At 46.5% G+C, this 26,544-nt stretch overlaps 1 protein-coding gene and 1 pseudogene across 1 annotated transcript; both read right to left on the bottom strand.

Annotated features, from left to right (window-relative positions):
- Window positions 1-6,671: 6,671 nt before the first annotated feature.
- Window positions 6,672-13,884, bottom strand: Ripply3 (ripply transcriptional repressor 3). The gene is given in 5 exon segments (XM_050162129.1): window positions 6,672-7,495; window positions 7,497-7,686; window positions 9,004-9,071; window positions 12,774-12,846; window positions 13,607-13,884. Coding segments are annotated over 5 exon segments (459 nt in total). The 5' UTR covers window positions 13,711-13,884; the 3' UTR covers window positions 6,672-7,471.
- A 5,149-nt stretch (window positions 13,885-19,033) lies between these two features.
- LOC126513642 (40S ribosomal protein S27-like) lies at window positions 19,034-19,343 on the bottom strand (annotated as a pseudogene).
- Window positions 19,344-26,544: the final 7,201 nt, after the last annotated feature.

Raw genomic sequence — 26,544 nt, 5'->3', positions numbered from 1 at the left:
CAGGCAGTTGTGAGCCACCGATGCTGATGCTGGGAATTGAGCTCTGGTTGTCCCTTCAGCCCCGGTTACAAGCTAGAGCGGCAGTCGTCCATCTGAACACTAGGGCACAGCAGGGGGAAGATGTCACGTTTAGCACTTAATACAAAGACAGAAGGAATGGGCAACTCCGAGAGGCTGCTGCTTCTGCATGCTAGCAAATGCCCTAGAGACTAGGAGAGGATAAGGAAGCTGCCTAAGACTAAAAAGTAGGGGTGCTGGGAGAAAAACAAACAAAATGAAAGGCTCTCTGTGCTTGCCTCTGTGGCCTGTTCTTTTAGGGTGTAAAGACCTCAGAGGTCTCAGAATGCTTCCAATGGAGAGGCAGCAAGTTAAGTTGTTTCCTTAAAGTCCTTCCCAGTGCAGTGACTGTCATGGAAACATGCTGAAGGGAAGCATTGTGGGTAGAACCAGATGCTCAGGCGTGGATACGGACACCAATGTCACAGATACTGATGTACTAAACACAGAGTAGTGTATGAACAGACAGCCACCCAAGAAGAACTGACTGTAGTCAAGAATGTAGGCCCTGGAGAGAGCTTCAGACAGTCATAAGACAGTAAAGAAGTATCCCCCAGAAATTAAAGCCAGCCAGGTTTGTGTGTCAATTATTATCTTGAACTGTTTATTTTTATTTATTTATTTATTGTTATTTTATTTTTTAAAACGTTGATTCATTGTGTATACAGTGTTCTGCCTGCATGTATGCTGCACACCAGAAGAGGGCGCCAGATCTCATTACAGATGGCTGTGAGCCACCATGTGGTCATTGGGAATTGAACCCCGGACCTCTGGAAGAGCAGCCAGTGCTCTTAACCTCTAAGCCATCTCTCCAACCCCTATTTATTATTATTTTTAAAATAACTATTTTTAGAGCTGGGTATAGAGGCATATGCCTTTAATCCAAGCACTTGGAGGCAGAGACAGGTGGATCTATGTGAGTCTGAGACCAGCCTGGTCTACAGAGTAAGTTCCAGGACAGCTAGAGCTATATGGTGAGACTGTCTTTAAACACCATTGACAACAGCAATAATAATAAATATAAAACTTTTATTTTATGCGTATAAATATTTGGCCCTGTTGTATAAGTTTCCTTGGAGACTGAAACATTCCATTCTGCAAGAGAAGTAAATAAGCATGGAAGTAAATAACTCAAAATAGCTCCAGGAAGTCCCTGAAACCGACCAGATTCACTGGGCCCCTCCCTGCCAGGGTAGCAATAAAGCTGCAAAGAGGCCTCTCAGACAAGCCAAGCTGCAAAGAAGACTAGTGAGAGCAGGCGAGCTTGAAGAAGCAGAGACTGGCCGGGCTGCCGGGAAGAGGTAAGATAGCCATTGAGTGGGTCTCCATCCCGTGGAGCTGCCTGCAGGCTGTGCAGTGTGCTCCCAGCTTTGTAAGCGGTCACCCGTGCTGGGGTGAGTTCTGGCGAAGCAGCTGTCTTTGAGTGATTTCTGCTTCTGCAACCCCTCACCCATGTTCCCGTAAGTAACCCCAATAAAACTCATTGGTTCACCAAGTGGGACTTCTGCAGCATCCATTCTTTGGTCTGTCGTGGGGTCTCTATCTGGGGTGAGCAGAGGTGCATTTTGTGTCTCCCAAGCAAAGTCATATAACAGCTCACACACACACACACACACACACACACACACACACACACACAACGACTTAGAGGCTACAGTCCAGCAATGGCTAACTGCGAACGGAAAGCCCAAGAATCCAGTAGTTACTCAGTCCCACAAGCCATGTGTGGAGGCCTGTGCATGTAAGGCCAGATGTGACAGAGGCATGTACATGTAAGCAGATGAGACGGAGGCATGTACATGCAGTCCTAGCACTAAGGAAGCAGAAACCAGTAAATTCCAGGGTCTCACTGGCCAGATAGTCTAGCTGAGTAAGTGAGCTCCAGGTTCACTGACAGATTCTGTCTCAAAAAGCAAAAGCCTATTTCGTACATGTGTGAAATTGTCAAGAAATAATAAAAGACAGTCTGAAAACAACAATAACAAAAACTCCAAGGTAAATAACTTCTGAGGAACACCTAAGGTTGGTGTGTGCTTTCCACACACTGTGTGTACACACCTAAGGTATGCTTTCCACATGCTGCGTGTACACATGTGTGCACATGCACACTCATGAACAAACTCTTAAGTAAAGAAAATGAATAAATAGATTTCTAGATCATAGGATGAAATGGAACACATTTTTCTTTTGGGTCCAAGCCATGTTCATCAGACACAGAAGCCCGAGGGAATGCTGACAAGCTCACGGGGGTGCTCTCCCCGAGGATGGTGTCGTCTGAAGCAGCCACGTTTGTGAGACACCACAGTCCAGCAACTTTGTGACTGATGCTCAATTGTTCTGCCTGTGGCAGTGTTTGCTCAAGTCACCTCTGGAGAAGAATGAACGCCTGTTTACGTCAGGAAATTTCTGCATTTAAGTTTGTTTACAGTCGAACCACTTCAAGTGGCTTTGGAGATGTTAGCCGAACAGAATGATTTCCACCACTAACCACAATAATGGCAGTTGGTAGACATTTCCACACATGTGCACAACTGGCCTATCAAAAATATCATAGTCTCATTACTCATGACACCCCAAGCCTCCACCCACAGAATGTGGAGGTGGTGCTGTGTTCCCACGGTAGAATGTCGCAGAGATGGGGACTTACAGACAATGTGTCAAGAGAAAGAATGCGGATGCAAATGAGTAGCCACGACTGATGTTGATAAGTAATTAAAACTGGGCAAGTTTACGGTATCGAAAATCAGAAGAGTAGTTACCGAAAGAGGCAGCTGGCTGGTGTTCTGGAAGGTGTGATATGTTCGAAAGTTATCAGGCACTTCTGAGTTCACTTTTCCACATTTGCTTTTGTTGGTGAAGAGTGTGCTTTAAGATAAGTGTTTTAAATCGCTGTTAATGATGTATATAGTGACTAAGTATCTCAAGGAGGCATATTATTAAAAAAAAAAAAACAAGGCCCACGTGAAAAATGATTGAATTTGCGGGTGTGTGATTCATCCGGAGAGATCCCAAGAGACTGTTGTGATTTTCATTGTTGATACAAGAAGCCCTACTTCTTATGCCTAACTTAAATTTGTATATTGACCCTACTATGGTGTTTAGCAATCTGAAGTAGCTTAAAACATGTTCTTCGAACACAAAACACAAAGACCTACCCTCAAGATGACCTGTTATGGGCAATTGCTCATCTCTTCATGTTTTATTTTGGAATTGAACTCATTATCTTTAAAGTACACCTGAGACCTTTTTACCTCTCTGTGATGGACAGTTCAGAGGTCACTGCGAGTTTTCAGAAGACAGCAGCTTGATGAATAAACCCGGGTCAAAAACCCGGAGATGCCAGGTAGGAAGTGGGATGCTTGAGTTAGAGCTTTCTCCTTATGAATGCTTTTAAACATTTAAATTATGTCATGACTGGAAAAAAAAGAGAGGAAGGAAGGAAGGAAAGAAGGAAGGAAGGAAGGAAGGAAGGAAGGAAGGAAGGAAGGAAGGAAGGAAGGAAGGAAGAAGGAAAAAATAAAAATTAATCTGGAGCAAATAGTTCAGTGTCTCAATAAAAATGTTTCAATAGAGTCTAGGTGGCTTTAAATAATTTTAGGCTGTAATTGATGTATTACATATCCACCTGCTGGTTCATATAATGGAAATACCTTAGTCAACCTACACAACAGTCACCATAACCCAGCTTCAAGACACATGTACCATTCCTGAGTGTCCTTGTGCTTTGTGTCTGGGGCTGGGAATTGAACTCAGGACCTCTGAAAGAGAAACCAGTGACCTTAACCGCTGAGCCACCTCTCCAGCCCTTCTTTTTCTTTTTTGAGACACGGTCTTACTGTGTAGCCTTGCCTGGCATGGAACTTGCTGTGCAGACCAGACTGGCCTCAAACTCAGAGAAATCCACCTGCTTCTTCCTTCAGAGTGCTGGGATTAAAGGAACGACCAACATTCCCTCCTCCAAGAGGCTTCTTATGATTTTTTTTAGATGTTTTGTTGAATTTAACCCTTTGATAGAAAAGACAGTAAGTTTTGCTCATATTTCCCACTGTGTGATCCAGCAGTCCTATTGACTGAATGTGTTATAGTTTGAACCTGAAATGCTTCCCATGGGCTCATTTCTGAAGGCTTGTTCTCCAGCAGGGTGATGGTACTGGTTTTGTTTGTTTTTGTTTTCGGGGCGGGGCCTGTGAAACCATTAGGTCGTAGGTCCTATCTGATGGAAGTTGGTCACTAGGGATAGCCTCTGAAGTTTTATCTGCGCATGAACATGGTTCCTTTTGTGATCTGTTCTGCTATGGTGTGAACAGCTTCCATCAGTCTGTAGCTGTGGAATAATCTTTCTGTACTCTGTGATTATGTATTACTCTTATTGGTTAATAAAAAAAACTGATTGACCTGTAGCAAGGCAGAATAAGGCTAGGCAGGAAAGTCAAACTGAAAATGCTGGGAGGAAGAAGGGCAGAGTCAGAGAGACTGGAGCCAGCTGCTGAGGAAGCAAAGTGTGCTAGAGAGAACAGGCAAAGCCATGAGACTTTGTTTAGTAGAAATGGGTTAATTTAAATGTAAGAGTTAGCTAGTAATAAGCCTAAGCGTTTGGCTAAGCATTTGTAATTAATATTAATATAATTAAATATTCTGTGTGTTTATTTAGAATCAGGTGGTCAAGACAGAAAACCTCAGCCTACACTCTGTTGAAGCTGTGCTTCAACATAGAAGCATAGCAGCTCCTGTTCTGCTATGGTGTGAACAGCCTCCATCACACTCTGTAGAAGCTGTGCCTTCCCCTCCTGTTCTGCTATGGTGTGAACAGCCTCCGTCACACTCTGTAGAAGCTGTGCCTTCCCCTCCTGTTCTGCTATGGTGTGAACAGCCTCCGTCATGCTCTGTCGATGTTCTGTCCTCCCTTGCAGAGGTAGAATAAAACCATGAGAAAATAAACCTTCCCTCTATATAGTTGTCTTTGTCAGGTATTCTGGTCACAGCTACATGAAAGTGTCTAGTACTATATATGAGCAAAAGAAATTAAATCATAGCAAAGAGATACTTGCACACCCATGTTGACTGTGGTATGATTCACAATAGCTAAGATATGGAATTAGCCTAGGTGTTTATTCATGGAAAAGGGGTAAATAAAATATGAGGTCAGGTTAGAGAGGTGGCTCAGCAGTTGAGATTACTGGCTGATCTTCCAGAGGACCCAGGTTTGATTCCCAGCACCCACATAGCAACTCACAACTCCCTGTCACTTCAGTTCCAGCAAATCCAATGCCATCTCCTGTTTCCAAGGGCACCAGGTGTGAATGTGGTGTAAGACATATCTGCAAGCAAAGCACCCATCTATGTAAAATTTATTAATTTTTAGAAATAAAAAAATACTGTGTATTGACACTATGGAATATTATTCAGTCATAAGATGCATTAAATCTTGTCATTTGTAGGAAATAACTATGTGCAATAAGCCGGGCATAGACAGATGTCCTTTCTCATTTGTAGAAGCTAGAACAAGTTTGCTGGGGCCTGCAAGATGCGTCAGCAGATACAGATGCTTGCCACCAGACCTCACAACTTGAGGGAGGGAGAGAGGGAAGAAGGAAGGGAGGGAGGGAGGAGTGAGGGAGGGAAGGAAGGAGGGAGGGAAGGAGGGAGGGGGTATTTGTTTTTTTAAAGGATGGAACAATTAAAAAAAGCTAGGAAACAAAACCAAAACCATTCAGCACAGAAGTGGAGCACCACTTTAATCTCAGCATTTGAGGAAGAGGTAAGACTCATCTCTGTGAGTCTGAGGTTGGCCTGATCTACATGGAGACTTCCAGACCAGCCAGAGATATATAGTGAGATCCTGTCTCAAATAAAATTAATTTGATGTTTATTACACGAAGACAGGAAACTTAAGAATGCCTTTTACTTTGTAACAGAACTTTCTGAACTGTTAGGTTATAGTACTTTGTATTTGTATTTTTGAATATTAATGTGTTATTTGAACAGTAAAGGTGTAACTTAATTGTGTTTTCTTTTTTTAAAAATGCTTTTTATTCTGGTGTGTGTGTGTGTGTGTGTTACTATTAACTGAACCCAGGCCTTCATGCATCCTTGGTCAGCACTGTACCACTGAGTTATATCCCTAACTCTTCTTGTATTATTTTTGTTCTTTTGAGAAGGCTTCATTGAGTACCCAGCTCATCTTAACCCCACTCTGCAGCTGAGGTTTTAAGCTTGTCCTCAGCCTCAGCCTCTTAAGTAGCTGGGATGACAGGCCTGGGGCATCAGGACTTGTTTCTTGCATGCATGCATGCATGCCTGCATGTGTCATCCTGTGTGTATGTGGCAGGGGTGCTCATGCCACCGTGTGTGCCCCGAGGTCAGCGGACAACTAGCAGGAACTAGTTCTCGCTTCCTAGCATGTGGGTTCTGGGGACCAAACTCACGTCGTCGGGCTTGGTGGCAAGTGCCTTTACCCACTGAGCCGCCATTCTGGCCTCTGCTTGCATTCGTGAAAATATACAATTTTAACAGAGCTAAATATTAAAAAAAAATCTTTAAAACCTTTAGAACAGGAACTAAAACTAGTTCCTGTTCCTCTAAGAACATCTTACACAAAAAGATGACTATCAAACCATCTTTCAAAATATTTATTCCAAATAAAAATTCATACAAAGTGGTATATACAGGAACACAGCATCAGGTAAGATAATTCAGAGTGAGGGGAGGCCTTGAGAAGCACAGCCCTTGGGCTATCAAAATGATAAAATTCAAAGTAATTTTACATAAGATACTTTAATGAAAAATAGTGCCATTCCACGCAAGTAATAAGACCATGCTGGCCACCAAGTAAGAAAAAAAATAATCCTTTACAACTGATACACACAGCCCTTATCCAGCTCTCAGAAACATCTATTTTATCCCCTAAAAAGATCCTATTTTCTTGCTTCTTATTCTGGTGGAAATCATTCAGTATTTCAATTTTTTGTTTTTACACAAGTAAAAGAGCAATTTTTCAGTCAGCTAAGGAGGACCCAAATGAACCCTTAAAATGGGAGTTAATATCTAAATGATTTTTATGAAAGCAAGAATGGCTGGATAGTGGGTCTCTGGGCAAGATAGTGTTCTTAGAGGGAGTAGCTTTCAGAGTGAGAGCTGAATGAGCTCGGAAAGTCTTCTTCCTGATAACAACCTGACACACACCCAAAGGTACGGATCACACAGGCAGACACAGACACAGACATACAGACACACACACACACACACACACACACACACACACACACAGAATCACATACATGCACACACTCCACCTGCGTCCTGGCAAGGCTGCCCCCAGACTCACTTCACTTGCTGGAGCACTTACTGCCCCCTGCCAGCAGCTGACCCTTACCCCGGACACCATCCCTCCTTCCTTCCTATAGGCCTACCAGCCCTACTCTGCCCTTTCCTCCTGGGCCACTGCCCTGTCTGGCTGCCTCTTGGCTCTGCAGACACTTGGGCTGCGCCTCCTCTTCTTGCTCCTCCTCGGAGTCTGACTCGGATTCATCGTTGTAGAAATGAATGGTGGCTTGCACTGGGAAGCTGGCCAGCACTTTTTCCCCAGAGCTCTGCAGGTATTCTTGACGCTTTGAAAGGGGTAAGTAAAGCCTAATATTAAAGAAACAAAGAAACCATTGGCTCCTGACAAAATCACTTAGTTCCCCCATTTCTGTCTCATTTTTGCCTGCTGTGTACACAATGCTTTTAAGTTACCCGAACACAGAACTGGACACCTGCTGGGGGACTAGCTAATAACCACCCCCACTCTAACCAACCTAGTCCCACAGCAAAGACATTAGCCAAAGCTGGGCTCTAATCTTAAAAGGCCCGCTCTCATCGGATGGATGACCTGAACCCTCCTGGGTAGGAAATGTGTCCCCCTGCACACATTCACCTCAGAGGACAGGAATGTAACCCTCTGAGACCCTGGCCTGGAGGAGTAACTGACTGTTCCCATAGTGAAGGGGAAGGACGAGAGGTGGGGCCTTCTCACTGGAGGAAAGACGGAGAGGTGCAGAGGGAGGGAGGGAAAAGAGAAAGGAGGAGGAGAAGAGAATGGAGGAAGGAGAAAGGGAGAGGGAGAGAGATAAGGGAGAGAAAGAGGAACGAAAAGTTTAAATACATACAAATTGGAGCCCCCAAGTTTCAAGATTTCTAAAACTGGAGATTCCAGTTACTGTGAAAAGTGTTTAAAATGGCGCCAATCGTCTCAGTATTTCTCACTTATTAATTCCTTTGCTCTCCCCTCCCCCCATGGTCTTCTGAGGAAGTAGGGCTTGTCAATTGATGGCTGCTGATTTTAGTGAGTGTCCCCTTTCCTGGTTAGAGGACAGGGAGAGAAAATCGTCTGGTTATACACTGTGTGGCGATGCTTAGTTTCCTGAGATCCCGGTGGGTCTGTGCTTCCCTGGCTCCAGCACACTTGGCAACGTCTGGACACCTTTCTGACTAAGGAGAAGCTCCTGCGGGTCCTGGGCAGGAGCGGGAAGTGCTGCCAAACACCCTGCCCTGCTGGGGTCAGTCTCCACAGCACAGTCCTGCCCAGTCTATGGTGTCAGTAGGGCGGGAGCCCTGTAGCAGACAGAGCACATGCCAAATGCATCAACACAGGTAAAGCAGAAAGACAAGCGAGGTTTATGCCGGTCTGTGTTATAGTTAGGTTGCTAGTATTTGCCGGTGAGTTTGAAGGGCAAATGGAATTTGTCATATGACTAGTCCCAGCTTGTAACGAAACATTAAATGCATAAAATCACAAACAGATTCCAGAAATAAAATAATATGTCCTTGAAACTCCTTGGTAAGGAAACAAAATAATACTCAAAACTATATTTAATTCTCCACTGTGTTGAGAACGCTAATGTGAACTGCCGTCTAAAGATCATGTGGTCTTTACGTGCTTTTTACCGTGAAGAGGCAGCGTATTACCTGACTGGGTGCTGGAACCCAAAGGCTCCCTTTGATCCCGAAGTTTGCTGACTCCCCCAAGGCTCACACTGTAAAGACAAGCGTGTAGAAACACAGATGAAGTCAAGGATCCGCCGATGGTGCCATCCTGAAGCTTTACCAGTCCAGCTGAAGCAGTCTGTACCGACTGCTAGCCAGACTATCATGAGCAGTTCAACATGTTAGTGTCTATCCACAGTGGTCCAGGAACTGAGGGTTCAGACCTTAAACCCATGTATGCGATACGGTGTATTTGTATGCATGTGTGTGTGCAAGCATACTTGCTCATGAGTGTGGGAGGTATGGTGTATTTGTATGTGTGTGTGTGCAAGCATGCTTGCTCATGAGTGTGTGCGGTATGGTGTATTTATATGTGTGTGTGCAAGCATGCTTGCTCATGAGTGTGTGTGGAGACTAGATGTCCATGGCCAATTGTTTTCTGTCCTTCAAACAAAGGTTTTGTTTGGTTTGGTTTGGCTTTTTGTTTCTTTGGTTTTTTGAGGTTTCTCTGTGTAACCCTGACTGTCCTGGAACTCTCTCTGTAGACCGTGATGGCCCTGAACTCACAGAGCTCCACCTGCCTCTGCTCCCAAATGCTGAGATTAAAGATGAGCACCACCTCCGCCTGGATTACCAATAAAGTTTTATTGAGGGAGGGTTGCTCACTGAACTTGGAGGTCACCTATTTAGCTAGACTGGTTTGCCAGCAAGCTCCATGGTTCTCCTGTCTCAGTCCTTGGAGCACCCCACACCAGGCTTTGCACATGGGTCCTGGGGATTAGAATTTAGGTCCTCATGATTGTACAGCAATCGCTTTACCTACTGAGCCATCTCCCCAACTCCCAGGTCCTAGATAGACATGTATGTATTTGTGTTTGTATATGTATGGGTAAATATATAGACATACATGTGTGTGTTTGCATGTGTATATGTATGGATATATATATATGTATACACACATATGAGAGACATGAAGGCAGAAAGGACAGAAGGGAAAGAAAGGAGACTAGTGGAAGGGGAGACTATAGGGAAAATCGAAGGAAGGGAGTATTCATTTTGTATTTGGTTGCTCTCTGTGCTGTTCCATCCTGAGTGCATGCATATGTATGTGTGTGTGTGGTGTGTGCGTGTGTGTGTGTGTGTAACAATCTGTGAGCAAACTGACCTACAGGATGTCTCTGCAGATACTAACACTGTGAAGAGCTCAGGGCAGAGTTAAGTGGGGGTCTTTGGAACACAGTCCTTCACACTGAGGCTGACCCTTCTGAACTACAGAAAACAGCTTCTGGATTAAGTTCCTTGTAATTTTAAACAGTCCCTAAAGTGAGGTGGTGACGCTGCACACAACCCCGTCCTGCTGAAGATGACTGTGGTGGGAACGGTGCGCACTGTGGTAGACCGCCAGGCATGCGGCTAATCCGACCAGAGAGAAGCTGCTTCCTGTAAGCATCCTGTCCTCACTAGCCTGAGGACGTGCAATGCCTGCTCATGAACTGAAGAAACCAACCCCACAAACATACGCGCCCTTAATTTTTTATGCCACATTTTCTTTTTCCTTTTTGACTTTTGAGACAGGGTCTCACTATCAAACTCAGGCTGGCCTCCAATTTTCAGAGATCTTCCCAAATGCTAGGATTACAAGCATGAGCCACCACGCCTGGCTTTCAAAAAGAGCTTAATAAAAGACCGGTTCTCATGGAGGGAAACATGGAAACACGCACACTTTGGCGATTACACGGGACTAGAAAGGTAAACCAGCTAAGCACCGTGCTTAAGGCCTGTGCGTCCTCTTAATCTCCGAAGAACAGGCTCGAGTTGACTTCAGCCACAGACCTCTGACTGGGAGGCTACAGCAGGAAGTCAGGGTAGTAGGACAGCCCCCGGCAATGCGGACAAGCAGCCTGGCAGTGTGGACAAGTGGCCGGGACAGAAATGCACCGAGGCCAAGAAACCGCAAGGCCTGGGGCCGTCATGCTGCACAGCGACGGAACATATATTTATCATCGGATTTGCCAGTCCCCAGGCTCCATCCTCAAGACCGAAGAAAAAAAAGTTTTTAAAAAAGATTTGCTCTATCCCTTTTCCTTGGTCCAGTGGAAGATACAGCTCTCTAGGACCGCCAAGCGAGTACAGGGAGCTCCTCTGATCAAAAAAGAAGGCTTTGTATCATATTTATATCTTATTATAATTTCAAATCTGCTTGCTGGGAGTCCTGGGACAGGTCATCAAACCTCAGTACCTCCCATAATCCTCTATATGATGGCATAGAGACTGGGGGCTGAGGAATTGTCCTGTTTGTCCCCAAGAGGGGGTGTATTAGCCAGAAGCTCTGCAGTCCAAGCACGGTACACTCACCCTGCTCGCGTGGGGGAGCCCCATCTATGGAGGCCTGTGGAGCAACAGGCTGTGACCTTACCGGGGAGTTAGCTCCAGGTAAAGGTGGAACCTAGTGACTGCAGAAGACCCAGGGGTGGATCCCAAGACCTGCCCTGACAAGGGTGTGGGAAGGCAGTCAGTTCTACAACCCCGACAGAACACCAGGCTCCCCCACCCGCCCAAATCCTGGATATAGCCGATTTGTGTGGAGTGTAGTCAGCTAGAAACGGCCGTGCCTTGCTTGATGTAGTCATCACAAGGGGCGTTCTCATCAGAACAGAAGCAAAGGCTACCTGCCCGAGGCTGCCATCATTGAGTACTTCCAGGTTCACACACACACACACACACACACACACACACACACACACACACAGAGCTGAGTGACCCCACAGTCGTGGTTCACCTAGAGGAAAGTCTAGTCATTTGTGAGCTTCTCCTTTAAAATCTGGCTTTTAAGAACTGGAGTCTGAATGCTATAGAATTCATCTCCAGTTTAGAAATTTGGAGCCATAATAATTAGGGCTAGAACACCACTTACTAGACTACTATCTTTTTATTTGCTTCATTCTTTAAGCAAATAACTACTCACTGAATTAAAGCACCCAATATACGAAGAAAATAACTTAACTGTGGAAGAGTACAGAGGGCCCCTTTGCCACCCCTAACTTTTCTTACACATATCTGTACCACATAGCTGTCTCCACAGGTGTTAGGTAAATAAAATGCATGTCCTCCCTGGCCAGGCTAACTCCTTAGTTTCAAAAGTCAGTTTATATTGGAAAATATAACAAATGTAAGCAAGTCGTTACCTTAACCAGTTAAATGCAATTAAGGGACGGTGCAAAGATAAAGGAATGGCTGTGGCAATTCACCTCTGTCTGCAGCTCTCTGCTTGAGTGTATTTGCACAGACGACAGCTCCTCCAGGAGCCCTTAAAGAAGGGGCCGAAAGTGCTTCTGAAGGGCCAGTCGCTGGGTGGGGCCTTTATCTGCACCTTCTAGGCACTTGAGGCAGATGCCTGCCTTTCTTTGCACTGTGGGAGCAGCGGTCCTGCTAATGTACACTCAGCTTTTCTCTAAGGGGGCTGGATTTTGCCTCTCCCCTTTCCACCAGCAGGTTTACAGAAGAACTAAGACACACCCCCACTCCACCCCCTCTGCTCCGTGAAATTACCTTGCAACAGCTTTGGAGCCCAAAGGGTCCATTAGAGCCTCTGCTCACTCAGGCGCTACCTGCTGGACCTTCAGGCGCTTCTGAGTTAGAACATGGAGTAGACCTTTCCTGCTTTTTTGTCTTGTTTTGTTTTGTTGATTACTATGGACACGGTGCCATTTTCTGGCTTGACAGTTACCTACAACATCCACAATTTAACTTACCCGGCTTACAGTTCTGGTCAGCTCCGCGTCTCCAGGAGGCGGCACCCACGGTCTCCACAGAGCCGGAACAGAACTGGAAAGGAGCGCGGGGAGAGACTGAATCCCCGGCATTTCTGTTGCCCCTTAAAACGTTACTATGAGAGTATAGTGTCTGCTTGACAAAGGAGGCCCTGCACACACCATGTTCCCTTAAGGTCGCAGACCGGATCCGCCAGTACCTTACCTGTCTGTTCCTGTCTCCTGCAGAATTCTCTGCCCTCTGTTCCCAAGGAAACTCTGAGAAGGTAAGCCCCAAATCTAACACCATTATTGGGGCACGTGTTAGTCGAGGTATTTTTCTCCCAGCTAAGCTCTCATTGATACTTCAAGATTTCCCGTTACAGCTGTTTGGTTTCAACTACATCACCTCTGCCACGGAAAGCTCTTGATGCTACAGCGTTCTATCATGCCGAAAGGCAATCTGTTTCTCCATCACCAAGGAGTGCCCTCCCTACCTCCCCAACTAATCTGATCTCTTTAAATCTCACACCCTTAAAGACAGCTGCGTCCCAGGAATGGGCAAACGCGGAGTCCCAGTATACAGGAAAGAGGTAGTCGCTTAGTGATAGAGCACAGGATCCTTTTGCAAGTTTCGCATAGGCCCCCCAGCTTCCAGTGTTTCCCAGCTAGATCAATTTCAGATCCTCAATATGCACAAGCGTTGGCCCATTTCCTTGCCAGGAGTCCGCGGGTCCCTGCATTTCAGACAGGAGTTTTGCAGTTGTCTATCTCAGGCTAAGGAACTCGCCCTGAGTCAGGGCTCACCTCCACCGGGGCCGCAGAGACACCCTCACCTTTCGGGCCCGCGCGGCAGCGGTGGTCTCCCGGGATCATCCCCGGGACAGTGACAGAAGCTTCCCAGCGCCTCCCGGGCTCCGGCCGCCGCCTCGGGTCTCATGGTGCGGGCGGCACGCGAGTCCAGCAGCCCGACGGCGCCTCGTCCCGCTCGCCGAGCGTGCTCACCTACCTACCCGCTCGCTCCGCGCCAGGTTTAAAAACAGGGGCGGGGCGGGGCGGGGAGGGGACTCGGGAAACTGCGCACCCGCCCCCCCCCCGGGTGGGGTAGGGCTGGGGACCGCGGGAGGGGGCCAGAGGAAGCAGAGGGTGGAGTGGAGACTGTCAAGGAAGACAGCCTGCTCGGGACAGCGGAGAGGGGTGGGTGTCCAGAGTGGTGAAGGGACAAAAGAAAACCCGGAGGGGTCACGGCGGAGCGGGAAGCTCAGGACCGGACAGACCGCCCGCAGGGCCCTCCAGGATGGCGGGTGTCCTCTGCGTGCCCTGGAGGTCGTCCCCACTGCCCAGCAGCTTTTGGCTGCCCTCGGGGTTCTGATCCCATCCAGGAGGATCCCATCTCGCCTCCCCACCCCACCCCACCCCCGTTCCCCCAGTGTCTCCCTTTCCACACAACGAGACGTTGTGGGTGTGGGGCAGAGTCCTTTATACACTGTATTAAACCGTTGGTCTAATGGAGGACCCTGCGGGGTAGGCAAAAGATATGAAGGCACAGAGGGCAGTAAGGTGTCAGGGATTTTTTTATTATTATTTTTTTATTTTTTACTATCTAAACATCTAGATGTGCTTTTTAAGTTTGATAACGCATATCTGTTAGCCCAGAAGTTAGACTTCAATTCAGCACTAAAGACATCTTTTGAAGAGAGAATGAAAATATACCTAATCGTAGTCATTTGCACAGCTAATAATAATACACACATGTTAAACTGGGCAGTGGTGGTGCACTCCTTTAATCCCAGCACTCGGGAGGCAGAGACAGGTGGATCTCTGAGTTCGAAGCCAACCTGATCTGCAGAATGAGTTCCAGGACATCCAGGGCTACACAGAGAAACCCTGTTTTGAAAAAACCGAAATAAATAAATAAGTAATTCGTGTAGGTCTTTTTTTCTGTCGTCATCCTGTGTGTGCAATCCAGGGCCTTTACAGAGTTCCGGACATTATGGGAAAATAGATACAAGGTTTTTAAAATTATTATTTTAGACTATTTATTTTATTGTGTGTGTGCGTGTGTGTTTCCTGCATGTGTGTCTGTGTACCTCTCTCATGCTTGTGGAACTGGAGTTACCTGTAGCTGCGAGCTGCCATGTGGGTGCTGGGAATCACCAGGTCCTCTGCAAGAGCAACAACGTGCTCTTAACTTCTGAGCCGCCTCTCTATCCCCTAGATATAGGGATTTTAAAGACCAGCAGTGGTTTCTGAGGGGCTACTAAGGATCTGTTTATTTTTATATTTATTTATTTATGGGCAAGGCATGCATGTGGAGGTTGGTGGGCAGCTCATGGAGTCCATTCTCTCTGTCCCCCATGTGGACTCTGGGAGCAAACTCAGGCTGTCCGGTTTCATGGCAAGCATTGTTATCCACTGAGTTATTCTGTTGGCTCAGGTTCCTAAGGATTTTGAAGGACTTTTCAAATATTTTCTGAATTTTCAACAATGAATATATTGCTTTTTACTGTGGCAAAAGAGAATACAAATTTACGGTTTAATCACTTTCCAACATGCACTTAAGCAGGTGACATGATGTCCAGACATCTGGCCTTTCAACACTACTTCATCTCCAGATCCTTCCATCATCCTGCAGGGAAGCTGTCCCTGCTAAATCACTTCAGGTTCCCCTTTCCCCCTTGGTAACCACTACTAATTCCTGTGTCTATAAATGTCACCGTCGTGTTCCCTTGTGATGCATTTACTAATGCTCTCATCCTCACCCCAAGCCTGCAAACGAGGCTTTATCCACAGTGTGCAGGGTCTGCAGAGACAGCTCAGAGACCTTGCAGGGGACCAGAGCTGCTTTCGAGTAGTCACCCCGTTGAGAGGCTGATTCTCAACAGGCTCTCGGGCTTCAGGGGATCTAATGCCCGCCTCTGCTTCTGTGGGCATCTGCACTCCCGGGCACATACCTGCTTTCTGGACACACAGGCAAACATAATAGTTTAAAAAGTAGAAAACTGGGCTGGAGAGATGGCTCAGTGGTTAAGAGCATTGCCTGCTCTTCCAAAGGTCCTGAGTTCAATTCCCGGCAACCACATGGTGGCTCACAACCATCTGTAATGAGGTCTGCTGCCCTCTTCTGGCCTGCAGACATACACACAAACAGACTATTGTATACATAATAAATAAATAAATATTAAAAAAAAAGAAAAAAGTTAAAAAAAAGTAGAAAACTGGCAATCGGAGATTAAATAAGATACGCAAAATTAGTTGTTACAGAGCCAGGACTGAACTAAATGCCAAGGCAAAAGGCACAGCACTTGCACACAGTGGCAAGTCGTCCTCACTCTTCTGTCGTTATTTTTTTTACTTATGTTAAGAGAAATGTCAGATCTCCATGGTCAAAGCTTGGGCAGTTTGAGTAACAAAATATTTGCTTATGGTTCAAGGTATAAAATAAATTTCCCATAAGTTCTTACTTATGGTTCAAGGTATAAAATAGATACCCATAAGTTCTTACATCAATATTTGCTGAATAAACGAAAACTTGAAAATTCGTGAGGGAAAGAGAAGACACGGACAGAAGGTCCAAGTGTCCCAGTGGTTTCTGCAAATGACCGACTCTCAAGGCAAGCGTAACTAGTCAATGTGCTTCACGGGTTGTATTTAATACAGAGCAGCTCTGTGGAGGCAGGTTTGCGTCAGTGAGCCGCAAGTGGCTTTATCCACTGAGTCGTCTTGCTGGCCCAACAATGTGCGCTTTTTATTGTTGTTTTTGTTTGTTTTTGAGACAGGGTCTCTCTACATAGCCCTGGCTGTTCTGGAACTCACTTTGTAGACCAGGTTGGCCTTAACTCACAGAGATCTCCCTGCCTCTCCCTCCTGAATGCTGGGATACAGTTACATCATAGCCCCCTCCCTTTTCCTCCTTCCAAATCCTCTCATGCACTGCCCCTTGCTCTCTTTCAAATTCATGGCTTCTTATTCTTTTCTTTCTTTCTTGTTTCTTGTTTTTGTTTTTTTTTTTTTTTTTTTTTTTTTGAGAAAGGATTTCTTTGTGTAACCCTGACTGTCCTGGAACTCTCTCTATAGACCATCCTGACCTTGAACTCACAGAGATCTGCCTACCTTTGCTTCTTGAGTGTTGTCTTTAAAGGCAAGCGCCACCACCTCCCAGCCAACTTTTTTTCCTTTAACTGTGACACACGCACATAAATATAACCTGCTCAGTATTTATAAATGTCATTTGTTTGTATGTTTTCAGGGCTGACCACTTGGTATTTGTAATCAGTTGGTGTGCTTTTTCCTGGAGAAAACTTTTTCTCCCTCTCTCAGCCTTCCTTAGTTGCCTGTGATTCTTTGTCTAGGGTGGAGGCCTCATGAGCTCCCTGCGGCTCTCATGTTATCGGGTCTATTGGTGTCGCCCTTGTAGACAGGCCTGTGGACGACGAGACTTCGTGACTGTAGCTTCTGACATTTCTGGGGAAAACAGTCTCACAGCAAACTTCTTTCCCTCCGATTCTTACAGTCTGCTCCTTTTGAAAATACCCCTGAGCCTTAGGTGCAGGGCTTGGCTTGTAGATGCGTCATCTGGAGCTGGGCACAATTTGTACTTTGGTCGATGGTGGATTCCATCTGTGGCAAAGAGAAGGCTCCTTGATGAGGTGTTATTTTTATTTTATATAATGAATGTTTTCCCTCCGTGTGTGATTGTGCACCACGTGAACGATGGGTCCCACTGAGACCAGAAGGGAGTGTCACGTTCCTGCACCTGGAGATATAGTTGATTGTGAGCCACCCAGTGGGCACTGGGAACCTGGGTTCTTTGCAAGAGCATCCGGTGCTCATTGCTTTTGAGCATTGATCTAGCACCTCATTTTTCTCCTTCTTGTTTGTTTTTTAGCTATAGATACGGAGATTAAAATACAGAACATGGCTGGGGTGTAGCTTAGTGGTAGGTTGCTTAGCATTCAAGAGGCCCTAGATTGATCCCGTTGGATTTCCTATCCTGTGAAATATACAAATAAATTATAGCAAAAGAAACAAACTATAATTAAAGTCACTGAGAATGTAAAGGCATTTCGTGGTATAGAGTATCTGAGTATAGTAACTTTTCAAACTTTGAGTCCAGGGAAGATCTTTATGAATAAGGAAGTCCTTGGGCAGAAGAGGCAGAAAATTCACGGGACCCTCGGCACATAACCAGGGAAATCTATCGAATTTCAAGGGTGTCAATCCTGCCTCAGGTGGTGAAGTAGGAAATAAATGGAGATCCCATTTCGTGTTCTCTTGTCTTTGATTAAAGACTCCTGCTCAGACACTGACTTCCGGTGCGAACTTAGAGACAAAGACCGAAGTTGTCCATCAGAGGGTTTCTGGCAGGTCTCTGAGGAGGATGTCAAAGTCAAAACATCTGAGAGGGTGGAGTATTTTTACATAAACAGTGTGGAAGACAGGCAGGGAAGTGATCATTTCCTCTCCTTTTGCTTGGTTCAGCCTCACTTCCTGGTCCCTGCTCTTCAGAGCCTTGCACAGCTCTGGGAGCTGTTCTAGAAGCCGTGAGATGCCATTATTACTTTTTACGTTGTTGTTATTCTTATTTCTTACACTGTTGGAAACCAAACTCAAGGCTTCCTACATGCTAGCAAGGGCTCTACCATGGAGCGCCTCCCTCAGTTCAAGACTGAAAATAATCTTTTAACCTGTGGTTTTGTTTATGAGGAGGGTCCGTGCCTGCGTCACTGCGCCTGTGTGGATGCAGATGGCAGCTGTGGGGAGGCAGGCATCTCCTTCCACGATGCGGATCCCTGGGACTGAACTTAGGTTGCCAGGCTTCCTGGCAAACAACTTGTCAGCTCTCATAATTTCCTTAAATTAAAGCAAAAACAATAGTGTATTTGTTCCATGGGAATAAGAGATCCATTTTAGGTTAAAACTTTTTATGTGACATATTTTTTAAGTGTATATAATAAAATTTCCTATTCTAACTCTTTCAAGGGTGCAGCTGGTGCCATTGAGCACACTGACATCATCCCATTGCCTCTCTTTGGTCCCGCCCCCTCCCTTACAGGCCCACGACTTGAAGGTTTGGTACCAAGCTGGTAGAACATTCTCTCTCAACCACTAAACTAACATCTAGTTTAACATCTTAGCACTTTATGTAAGATTTGGAATCTACCATGGGTCCTATTGTCATTCCCCTGAGGACACAGACAGACAACGGAATAGACAAATTTCCATCTCCTTTTTTCTTTTTCTTTTTTTTTCCAAAACGTGTTTATTGGGATGGTTCCCACTCATCTCGAATCTGGTGCTTTTCAGTGCTGCTTCCTCCTGAAGGAGCATCCTTCTGTCAGTCTTGCTTTCCCGCCTGTAGGCTGACAGAGGACAGTGGAGCAGCCGACACACAGGACTACCGTCTGTGCATGGCTAAAGACCGTGGTGATTTTATAGCATCCTGGGCACTTCACATCCATAAAGTAGGAGTTGGGGCTCTGCACCAGGTGCTTTTTCCTTGTGTTTCCTCTTTTCCTCCTCTGGAGAGGGATGAAGGAGATCCTTTGCGAGAGGCATGTTCTCGTAGGGAGGTCGTCACCGCCGGAAAGACAATTTCCACCTTCTTATACTGAAATTTTAAACAATAGCTTCCATTGTGCTTTGAGTATCAAACTCCCAGGGCTAGGGTGTCTGAACACTGTTCCCACATGGTGGCGCTGTTTGGGGCGGTTGTAGGGCCTTGAGGAGGCAGAGTCTTGCAACAGCAAGTGAGTCACCTGAGGGCACCCTTTGAGGTCTTACAGCCCCACTCCACTTCCTGTCTGTTCTCTGTTTCTTGACAGTGGACCACGTGACCAGCTGCCAGGCCTTCCCCACCCAAACTCTGGCAGCCACCATCCTGTCTGTCTCTCTGAGTTGGATTAGCTTAGGTTTCAGTGGTTTGCTCATATGAGTGGAATCACACGGCATTTGTCCGTCTGTGACTGGCGTGTACCTTTCATTTGACACGATTTTCCCTAAGTTTGTCCATGTTGCAGCATGGGTCACAATTTCCTTCCTACAAAAAAAAAAAAAAATTTAACATTTATTTATTTGTTGGTTGGTTGGTTGAACGGAGTGGTGCAGTATTCACGGGGGAGTCATAGATGGTTGGTTGAATGATGCAGTATTCACGGCCGGTGTGTGTGGGGGGGAATCAGAGAACAACTTGCAGGACTTGACTTACCAGTTCTGCCATTAGATCCCAGAGACTGAGCTCAGTCGGGTTGGGAGCAAGCGTCTCTACCCACTGAGCCATCTTGATGGTCCAAGTTGACGGCTGAGTATTGGTCTACATGCTCATTATGTAGGCTACATTTTGCCACCTTTGGTGACTGCCAACAGTCCTGTTGTGGGGGCAGAAAGCTGTGCTAAGTATCCTTGTCCCTCATGAGGCTCACAGCCAATCCACCTACAACAAAAGACAAGTTAACAATAGAAAAGTACAGTCATTTACTTGATACAGACAGCTTCAGAAGTGAAGATTCAAAAGATTCCTGTTATGATTTGAATGTAAAGTATCCCTTACAGGCCTGTGATTGGATGGTTTGGTATCCAGCTGGTCGAGTGTTCTCTCTCAACCACTAAGCGAACACCCAGTTCAGCATCTTACCACGTTACATGAGATTTGGAATCTACGCCATTCTCTCAAGGACACAGGCAGTCAACTGGACGCACATTTTGATGGCTCTGCAGTTGCATGGAGAACAAGGGGCGGGAAGAACAGCATCCTCGGGGGTATCCACGGCTCTTAGAAATAAAATTAAACCAAGCCAGGTTTGGTGGCACACATCTACAAACCCAGGACTCAGGAGAGAGGCAGGACGATTGGAAGCCAAGTTCATCCTCGGCTACATAGCAAGTTCCAGGCAAGCCTTGTAACCAAAACAACAAGAAGAAAGCAAGTAAGCTTGTCCAGCACCCTGCCCTTCCCTGTGGAGTAATGGCACTGACTCCTAGGCCGGGCCTGATGTCGCCAATGGCTGTGAGTTGCTAGGACAATGTCCGGTGCATAACAGACACTCCACAAATGCCTCTGAAACAAACACGTTACATTTACCCCTAAAGTGCTTGTCTGCCTACATGAGGTGTAACCTCTTTATTCCCTTCTGTTTCCAGAGCCCAGAATAGTCCCTCTGTGTTGTAGATGGGTGAGTCTGGTTGCCCTCAGATCACAAACACAGTCTGGGGGAGAGGGATCCACAGGGACCATGGAGGATCAGCTCAAGGGCCTACAGGTTTGTTCTGTCTTCTTAAGCTGTCTTGGGAAAGTGCAACTGCTGACCTTGTGACCCAAGATGGCATTTCCCTGTGCCATGTTCCAAGAAGCAGCGCGTGTGTGTAGCCTATGCTCACTCTGTCTCAGCACTGTATACTGAGTGTATATCTGTATATATCTCTATATGTGTGTACAAGTGTGTGTGTGTGTGTGTGTGAGGGGAGTCTGTGCTCACTCAGTCTCAGCACTGTATACTGAGTGTATATCTGTATATATCTCTATATGTGTGTACAAGTGTGTGTGTGTGAGAGAGAGAGGTCTATGCTCCCTCAGTCTCAGCACTGTATACTGAGTGTATATCTGTATATATCTCTATATGTGTGTACAAGTGTGTGTGTGTGTGTGTGTGTGTGTGGGTGAGAGAGAGAGAGAGAGAGAGAGAGAGAGAGAGAGAGAGAGAGAGAGAGAGAGAGAAGTCTGTGCTCACTCTGTCTCAGCACTGTATACTGGGTGGTTTATGGTCTAGAATTTATTCTCTTAATTGTGAAGGTTGGGAATTCCAAAGTCAAGGGGCTGCTGGATTCCTTATCTGTTGAGAACCTCTTCACAGCTCTCAGCTCTCACTCAGATGGAGAAAGGTAGGCCAACCCTGGGGCTCCTTCAGTGCGGGACAGTGCCACTCACTTTGCTTGTTTGTGTGATCAATTAAAACCAATGCAGTGCACACCTGTGAAAGATTTCGTTGGTTGGCTTTTTGTTTGTTTGATTTTCTTGTACAAGTTTTTGTTGTAGCTTTGGAGCCTGTCCTGGACTAGCTCTTGTAGACCAGGCTGACCTTGAACTCAGAGATCTGCCTATCTCTGCCCCCTGAGTGAAGGGATTAAAAGTGTGTGGCTGGCTTTTTTGAGGTGAGAATTTGAACTTTAAATCTGGATCATTTGAGGTCAGAAGACCTACTCTAAATCTGGGCCGCACTTTATGGTAATAGCCTGTATAAAAGGCCTTTGGAGAACGGCTTTCTGCCTGCTTGCCCCCTGGCTAGCGCGTTTATCTATCCTGCTGCTGAGACATTCCTTTACTGGTATTAGACCCTTCTTCAGGATTCCAGTGTAGACTGAAGACTCACTGAGACGTCACTGAACTGAACTACCAATCCTTGACCTTCCCATGGGGAGACAACCATTGTTGGACTAGCCAGAAGCCTGTAAGCTGTGTGCAGAATCCCTGTCATCTTTAGTATGCGATAAAATTACAAGTATGTCATAGAACTACCTTGCAATTTATGGCTGGTAAACGCTTGATTTGTGGAACTACTTTATATATCTATACATTCAGGGTTCTGGAGAAAAATTCTCAGGCGAAAGGAGGTGATGTGTTCAAGGAGTGGAAACAGTTTGAGTGCTGCTCTAGTGATCTGCTTAAGCCTGGGGGAGGGGAGCCTCCCATTTGGGCACCAACCAAATCCGACTGGATGGGCAGAAATGAAAGTAGCTTAGACACCCACTTGGGGCTGCCATCTAAAGTGGAGCAGGCTTTCTCAATTGCAATAGCTGGGACCGGATAACACGGGGGTTGGCTGAGGAACAGAATTGCTAGACTGGTTGTGGGGAAACTGAGCAACTCTCTTCCGGCGCTAGAAAAAGGCGCCGCCGTGGGAAGGGTACCCGGAGGCAAATGGTGCAGCGCGCATGGCCAGCCTGATTCGGCGGGGTGTGGGGCCTTACGTAGTCAGGCTGCAGCTGCAGGGTGCCGGGTGGGGTATGGGGCCCTACGTAGTCAGGCTGCAGCTGCAGGGTGCCGGGTGGGGTATGGGGCCCTACGTAGTCAGGCTGCAGCAGCAGGGTGCTGGGTCGCGCATCCCCGAGGCACACACAGTTTTGCGCAATGCGCACTCCCGCGCGATGCTCGCGGCTGCCGCCAGGGGTCGCAACGGGGTCTCAGCGCGACCACCATGCGGAGCATCCGACCTAGCCCTGGGCTTCGAGGTAAGCGGGGCGCCACGCCCGCGGCTGTCGAGGGCTCGCTGGCGGGTTGACGCCGCTCGACGGGCAGGCGAGGCTGGCCGGGACGTCGCCTGGGCACCGAAGCCTTGTGCGTAGGTCACGGCCACCGCCCACTGCAGTGCAAATCTGGCTCCCGCGCGACAGGGGCGGGGCTTCCGGTGGGGCCACATCCGGGGACCTTGTCCGTCCCCGCTGCGCGCGGGCGCTCGCGAAGCCGCGGGGCCGGAAGTCGCCGCTGCACAGGGTGAGAAAAGCCCTAAGTAATGTGAAAGACAACTGGTCCATGATCAGAAACCATTTTCAGCATACATCAGAGATGAAGGATTAGTGTCCCTAAATCGCAGATGGGTCTCGAAGATTGAGGGTTAGTCAGTTTAAAGAGATGAGCGGAACCGGGGACGCGCGTCAAAAGACGTAATGGCCGATTTCTGCTAGCCGGAAAGTTACTCAGTATATCTCCCAAGAATGACGTAATGCCCGATTCAGTTCTCCCAGGAAGGGCAGCACAGCGCTGTCGCTTCACCACGGGCACAGATAGGCTGTGGGGAAACAGGCTCAGACATCGGTGCGGATGCACCGGCAAAGCGAATTTGGGTGGTGTCCAGCACACTTCGTATGCATCTGTCCTGTATCTACTTACCCGCTCTCATGATTTTACCCTTTAGAAACTAACGCTATAGGGAAGTGCGTGGATCGGGTTACTCAGTGCAGTCACCTGCAGGGGCAGAGCTCTGCACACAGCGTCCGTGCCAGCACGTCTGCGATTGGCTGGATGAGTCCGCAATGCAGCACAGTTTGGTTATGCAGAAAAAAAAAATCATCTGACATAGACTACTTTCTAGATTTCGCTGGTAAATGGAAGAAAGCTGGACATACACGGATGCTGTATGATTGTAATTTTTGTGTGAGAAGGGGAACTAGTAAAAATTTCGAGTATTTTAAATGAAAGAATGGAGGAAGATTTAAAGAAAGTCTTTGCCATTCCAAAACCTGGGATTTATCTCTAGCCAAATTATAGTGCGGTAGGGATGTAACTGTGGAGGAGGACTTGTCTAGCGGGCCTCGGAGTAGGCTCAATACCTCCACTAAAGAAAATAATTGTACTGAAAAGTGAGAGATAGTGAGTGAAAGGTCTCTTCAAATATGGAGACTTTGTTCAAGTAAAGCAGGGGTAAAAAGGATTATAAGCAATATAATCATTTTTTAATTATTTAAAAAAAACAACGTAAACTCCAAATATCTCAGGCTTTTTTTTTTTTTTTTAGTGGATATAAACATTAGAATTTGTAGAGATGTTGCCAGAGGAATTCTGAATTCAGTTGTGTGGAGTTCTCAGTTGTCCGTGTAACTGAAGATGAGGCTCACCCATCTTTTCTGAATCCTGTGTGGATGTGTCCTCACAGTGAATTAAGATGAAAAACAGGAATCTAGGAAGAGTTCACCTCCTGACATTTCTCAGTACAACGTAGAACATCCTTTCTGTCTTCAGTGTGGGATCTGGTCTCCCCCGCCCAGACAAAAATCACCTGGTTTTGACTCTTACTCATTTAGGTCATTGTCTCCTAGGAGATTACTGTGGGAAGACTCTGTAAGCAAGTCTGAAATGCGTGCTTTGTGAGTGTGTGTTTGTGTGCTTTCCTCCACCCACACACTGCAGCGGTTACAAGTGCATGTGTGGCCGTGCACAGCTTTGATGTGGGTGCTAGGGTTGGAAATTGTGTGCCTGGTACCTGTGGTGGCCTGAAGAGGATGTCTGTTACTCTGGAATGGGAATTACAGGCCTGCGCGCTGCCATGTGGGTTCTGGGGAAGAGCAGCTCTTAACCACTGAGACGTCTCTCCGATTCTAAAATATTTTTCAAAATATTCAATTATTTGGGTGACTGTTTTGAGCAGTTCTGCTGTCTGGTGGCCGGGGAAGGTGGAGCTCCTCTCTGTTTCTGCAGCATGCTGTGGTCAGCTACTGCTCCAGAAGCATGGGGATTGCTCTGTAAATATTTGTTATTTTGTTTGTTGGTTTATTTATACAATATTCTGTCTGTGTGTATGTCTGCAGGCCCAAAGAGGGCACCAGACCTCATTACAGATGGTTGTGAGCCACCACGTGGTTGCTGGGAATTGAACTCAGGACCTTTGGAAGAGCAGGCAATGCTCTTAACCACTGAGCCATCTCTCCAGCCAATATTTGTTATTTAGGTTTTCGTTAAGTGACGTGTTGTAGCGAGGGCTATAAATTTAGACACGAGAGATTTAGTTCCAGGAAAATGAACATGCCTACACTCCTAACACCTAGGAGATGGGAGCAAGAGGATTGAAGTTCAGGGTCAGCCTTGGCTCCTTAGCGCGTTGGAGGCTGTGGTTGTTGGGTTTGTGTACTGGACACAAACGTAGACATATCTGGGAAGAGGGGATCTTAATTGAGAAGATGCCCCCCGTAAGATTGGCCTGTAGGCACGTCTGTGGATATTGTCTTGATTGATGTGAGAGGGCCCATCTCACTGTGGGCAGTGCCACCCCTAGGCAGGTGGTCCTGGACTGAACATTCCATGGAGAGCAAGCCAGCAAGGAGCTCCCGTTCATGGCTTCTGTTCCTACCTCTGTCCCGACTTGTCTCTGTGATGGGGGGACCTGAGGGTTGTAAACTGAAGCAAGCCCTTGGTTCCCTAAGTTGTCTTTGTTCATTGTCTTAGTTACTTCTCTATTGTGTGATAAAACATGGCCAAGGTAACTTATAAAAGAAAGCGTTTAGTTTGTCTTGTAGCGTTTTAGGGTCAGAGTCTATGATGGCAGAGTGAAGAAACAGCTGCGAGCTCACATCTCGATCCACAACTATGAGGGAGAGAGAGATGGAGAGAGAGGGAGGGAGGGAGGAAGGGAGAGAAAAGAGCAAACACTGGGGATCCCTCCAGTCTTTTAAAACTTCAAAGTCCTTTTCCAACAAGGCCAGGCCTCCTAATCCTTCCCAAACAATTCCACCAACTGTGGACAGCATTTTCAAATGTATGAGTCTATGGGGGCGAGTTTATTTCAAACTACCACAGTTACGATACTTTATCACAGCAACAGAAACCTAACTAGGGTAGAGGCTGACCTGAGTGAGGCATGAGACACCATTTAAAAAAAAAAAAAAACAAAGGTAAACAAAGTAGAAGTAACTTCCTATTCTGTTTGAAAATGCCCTTGTTTGTAAATAGGAAACATTTAATAATATATTTTCAGTTGGGAAGCAATAGCACACACCTTTAATCCCAAGAACTTGCGAGGCAGAGGCAGGAAGATCTCAGAGTTCAAGACCAGCTTGTCTACAGAGTGAGTTCTAGGACAGCCAGGGCTACACAGAGAAACCCTGTCTCAAAAAACAAAACAAAACAAAAAAAGGTTGTTCTCTCTCTCTCTCTCTCTCTCTCTCTCTCTCTCTCTCTCTTTCTTTCTTTTTTTCTTCCCTTCTTCCTTCTTTTTGTCAGGGATAGGAGGGGGCATTGTCTCTCTGTTTAGCCTTGACTGGTCTGAAACTTAACTTGAGATTTAGACAA

Source organism: Alexandromys fortis, unplaced genomic scaffold (assembly GCF_014885135.2).
Source record: "Alexandromys fortis isolate MF-2015 unplaced genomic scaffold, M_Fortis_MF-2015_v1.1 scaffold_128, whole genome shotgun sequence".
Lineage (NCBI taxonomy): Eukaryota > Metazoa > Chordata > Mammalia > Rodentia > Cricetidae > Alexandromys > Alexandromys fortis.
Note: the sequence above shows the minus strand (reverse complement) of the source record. Positions and strands in the feature narration are given on the sequence as shown.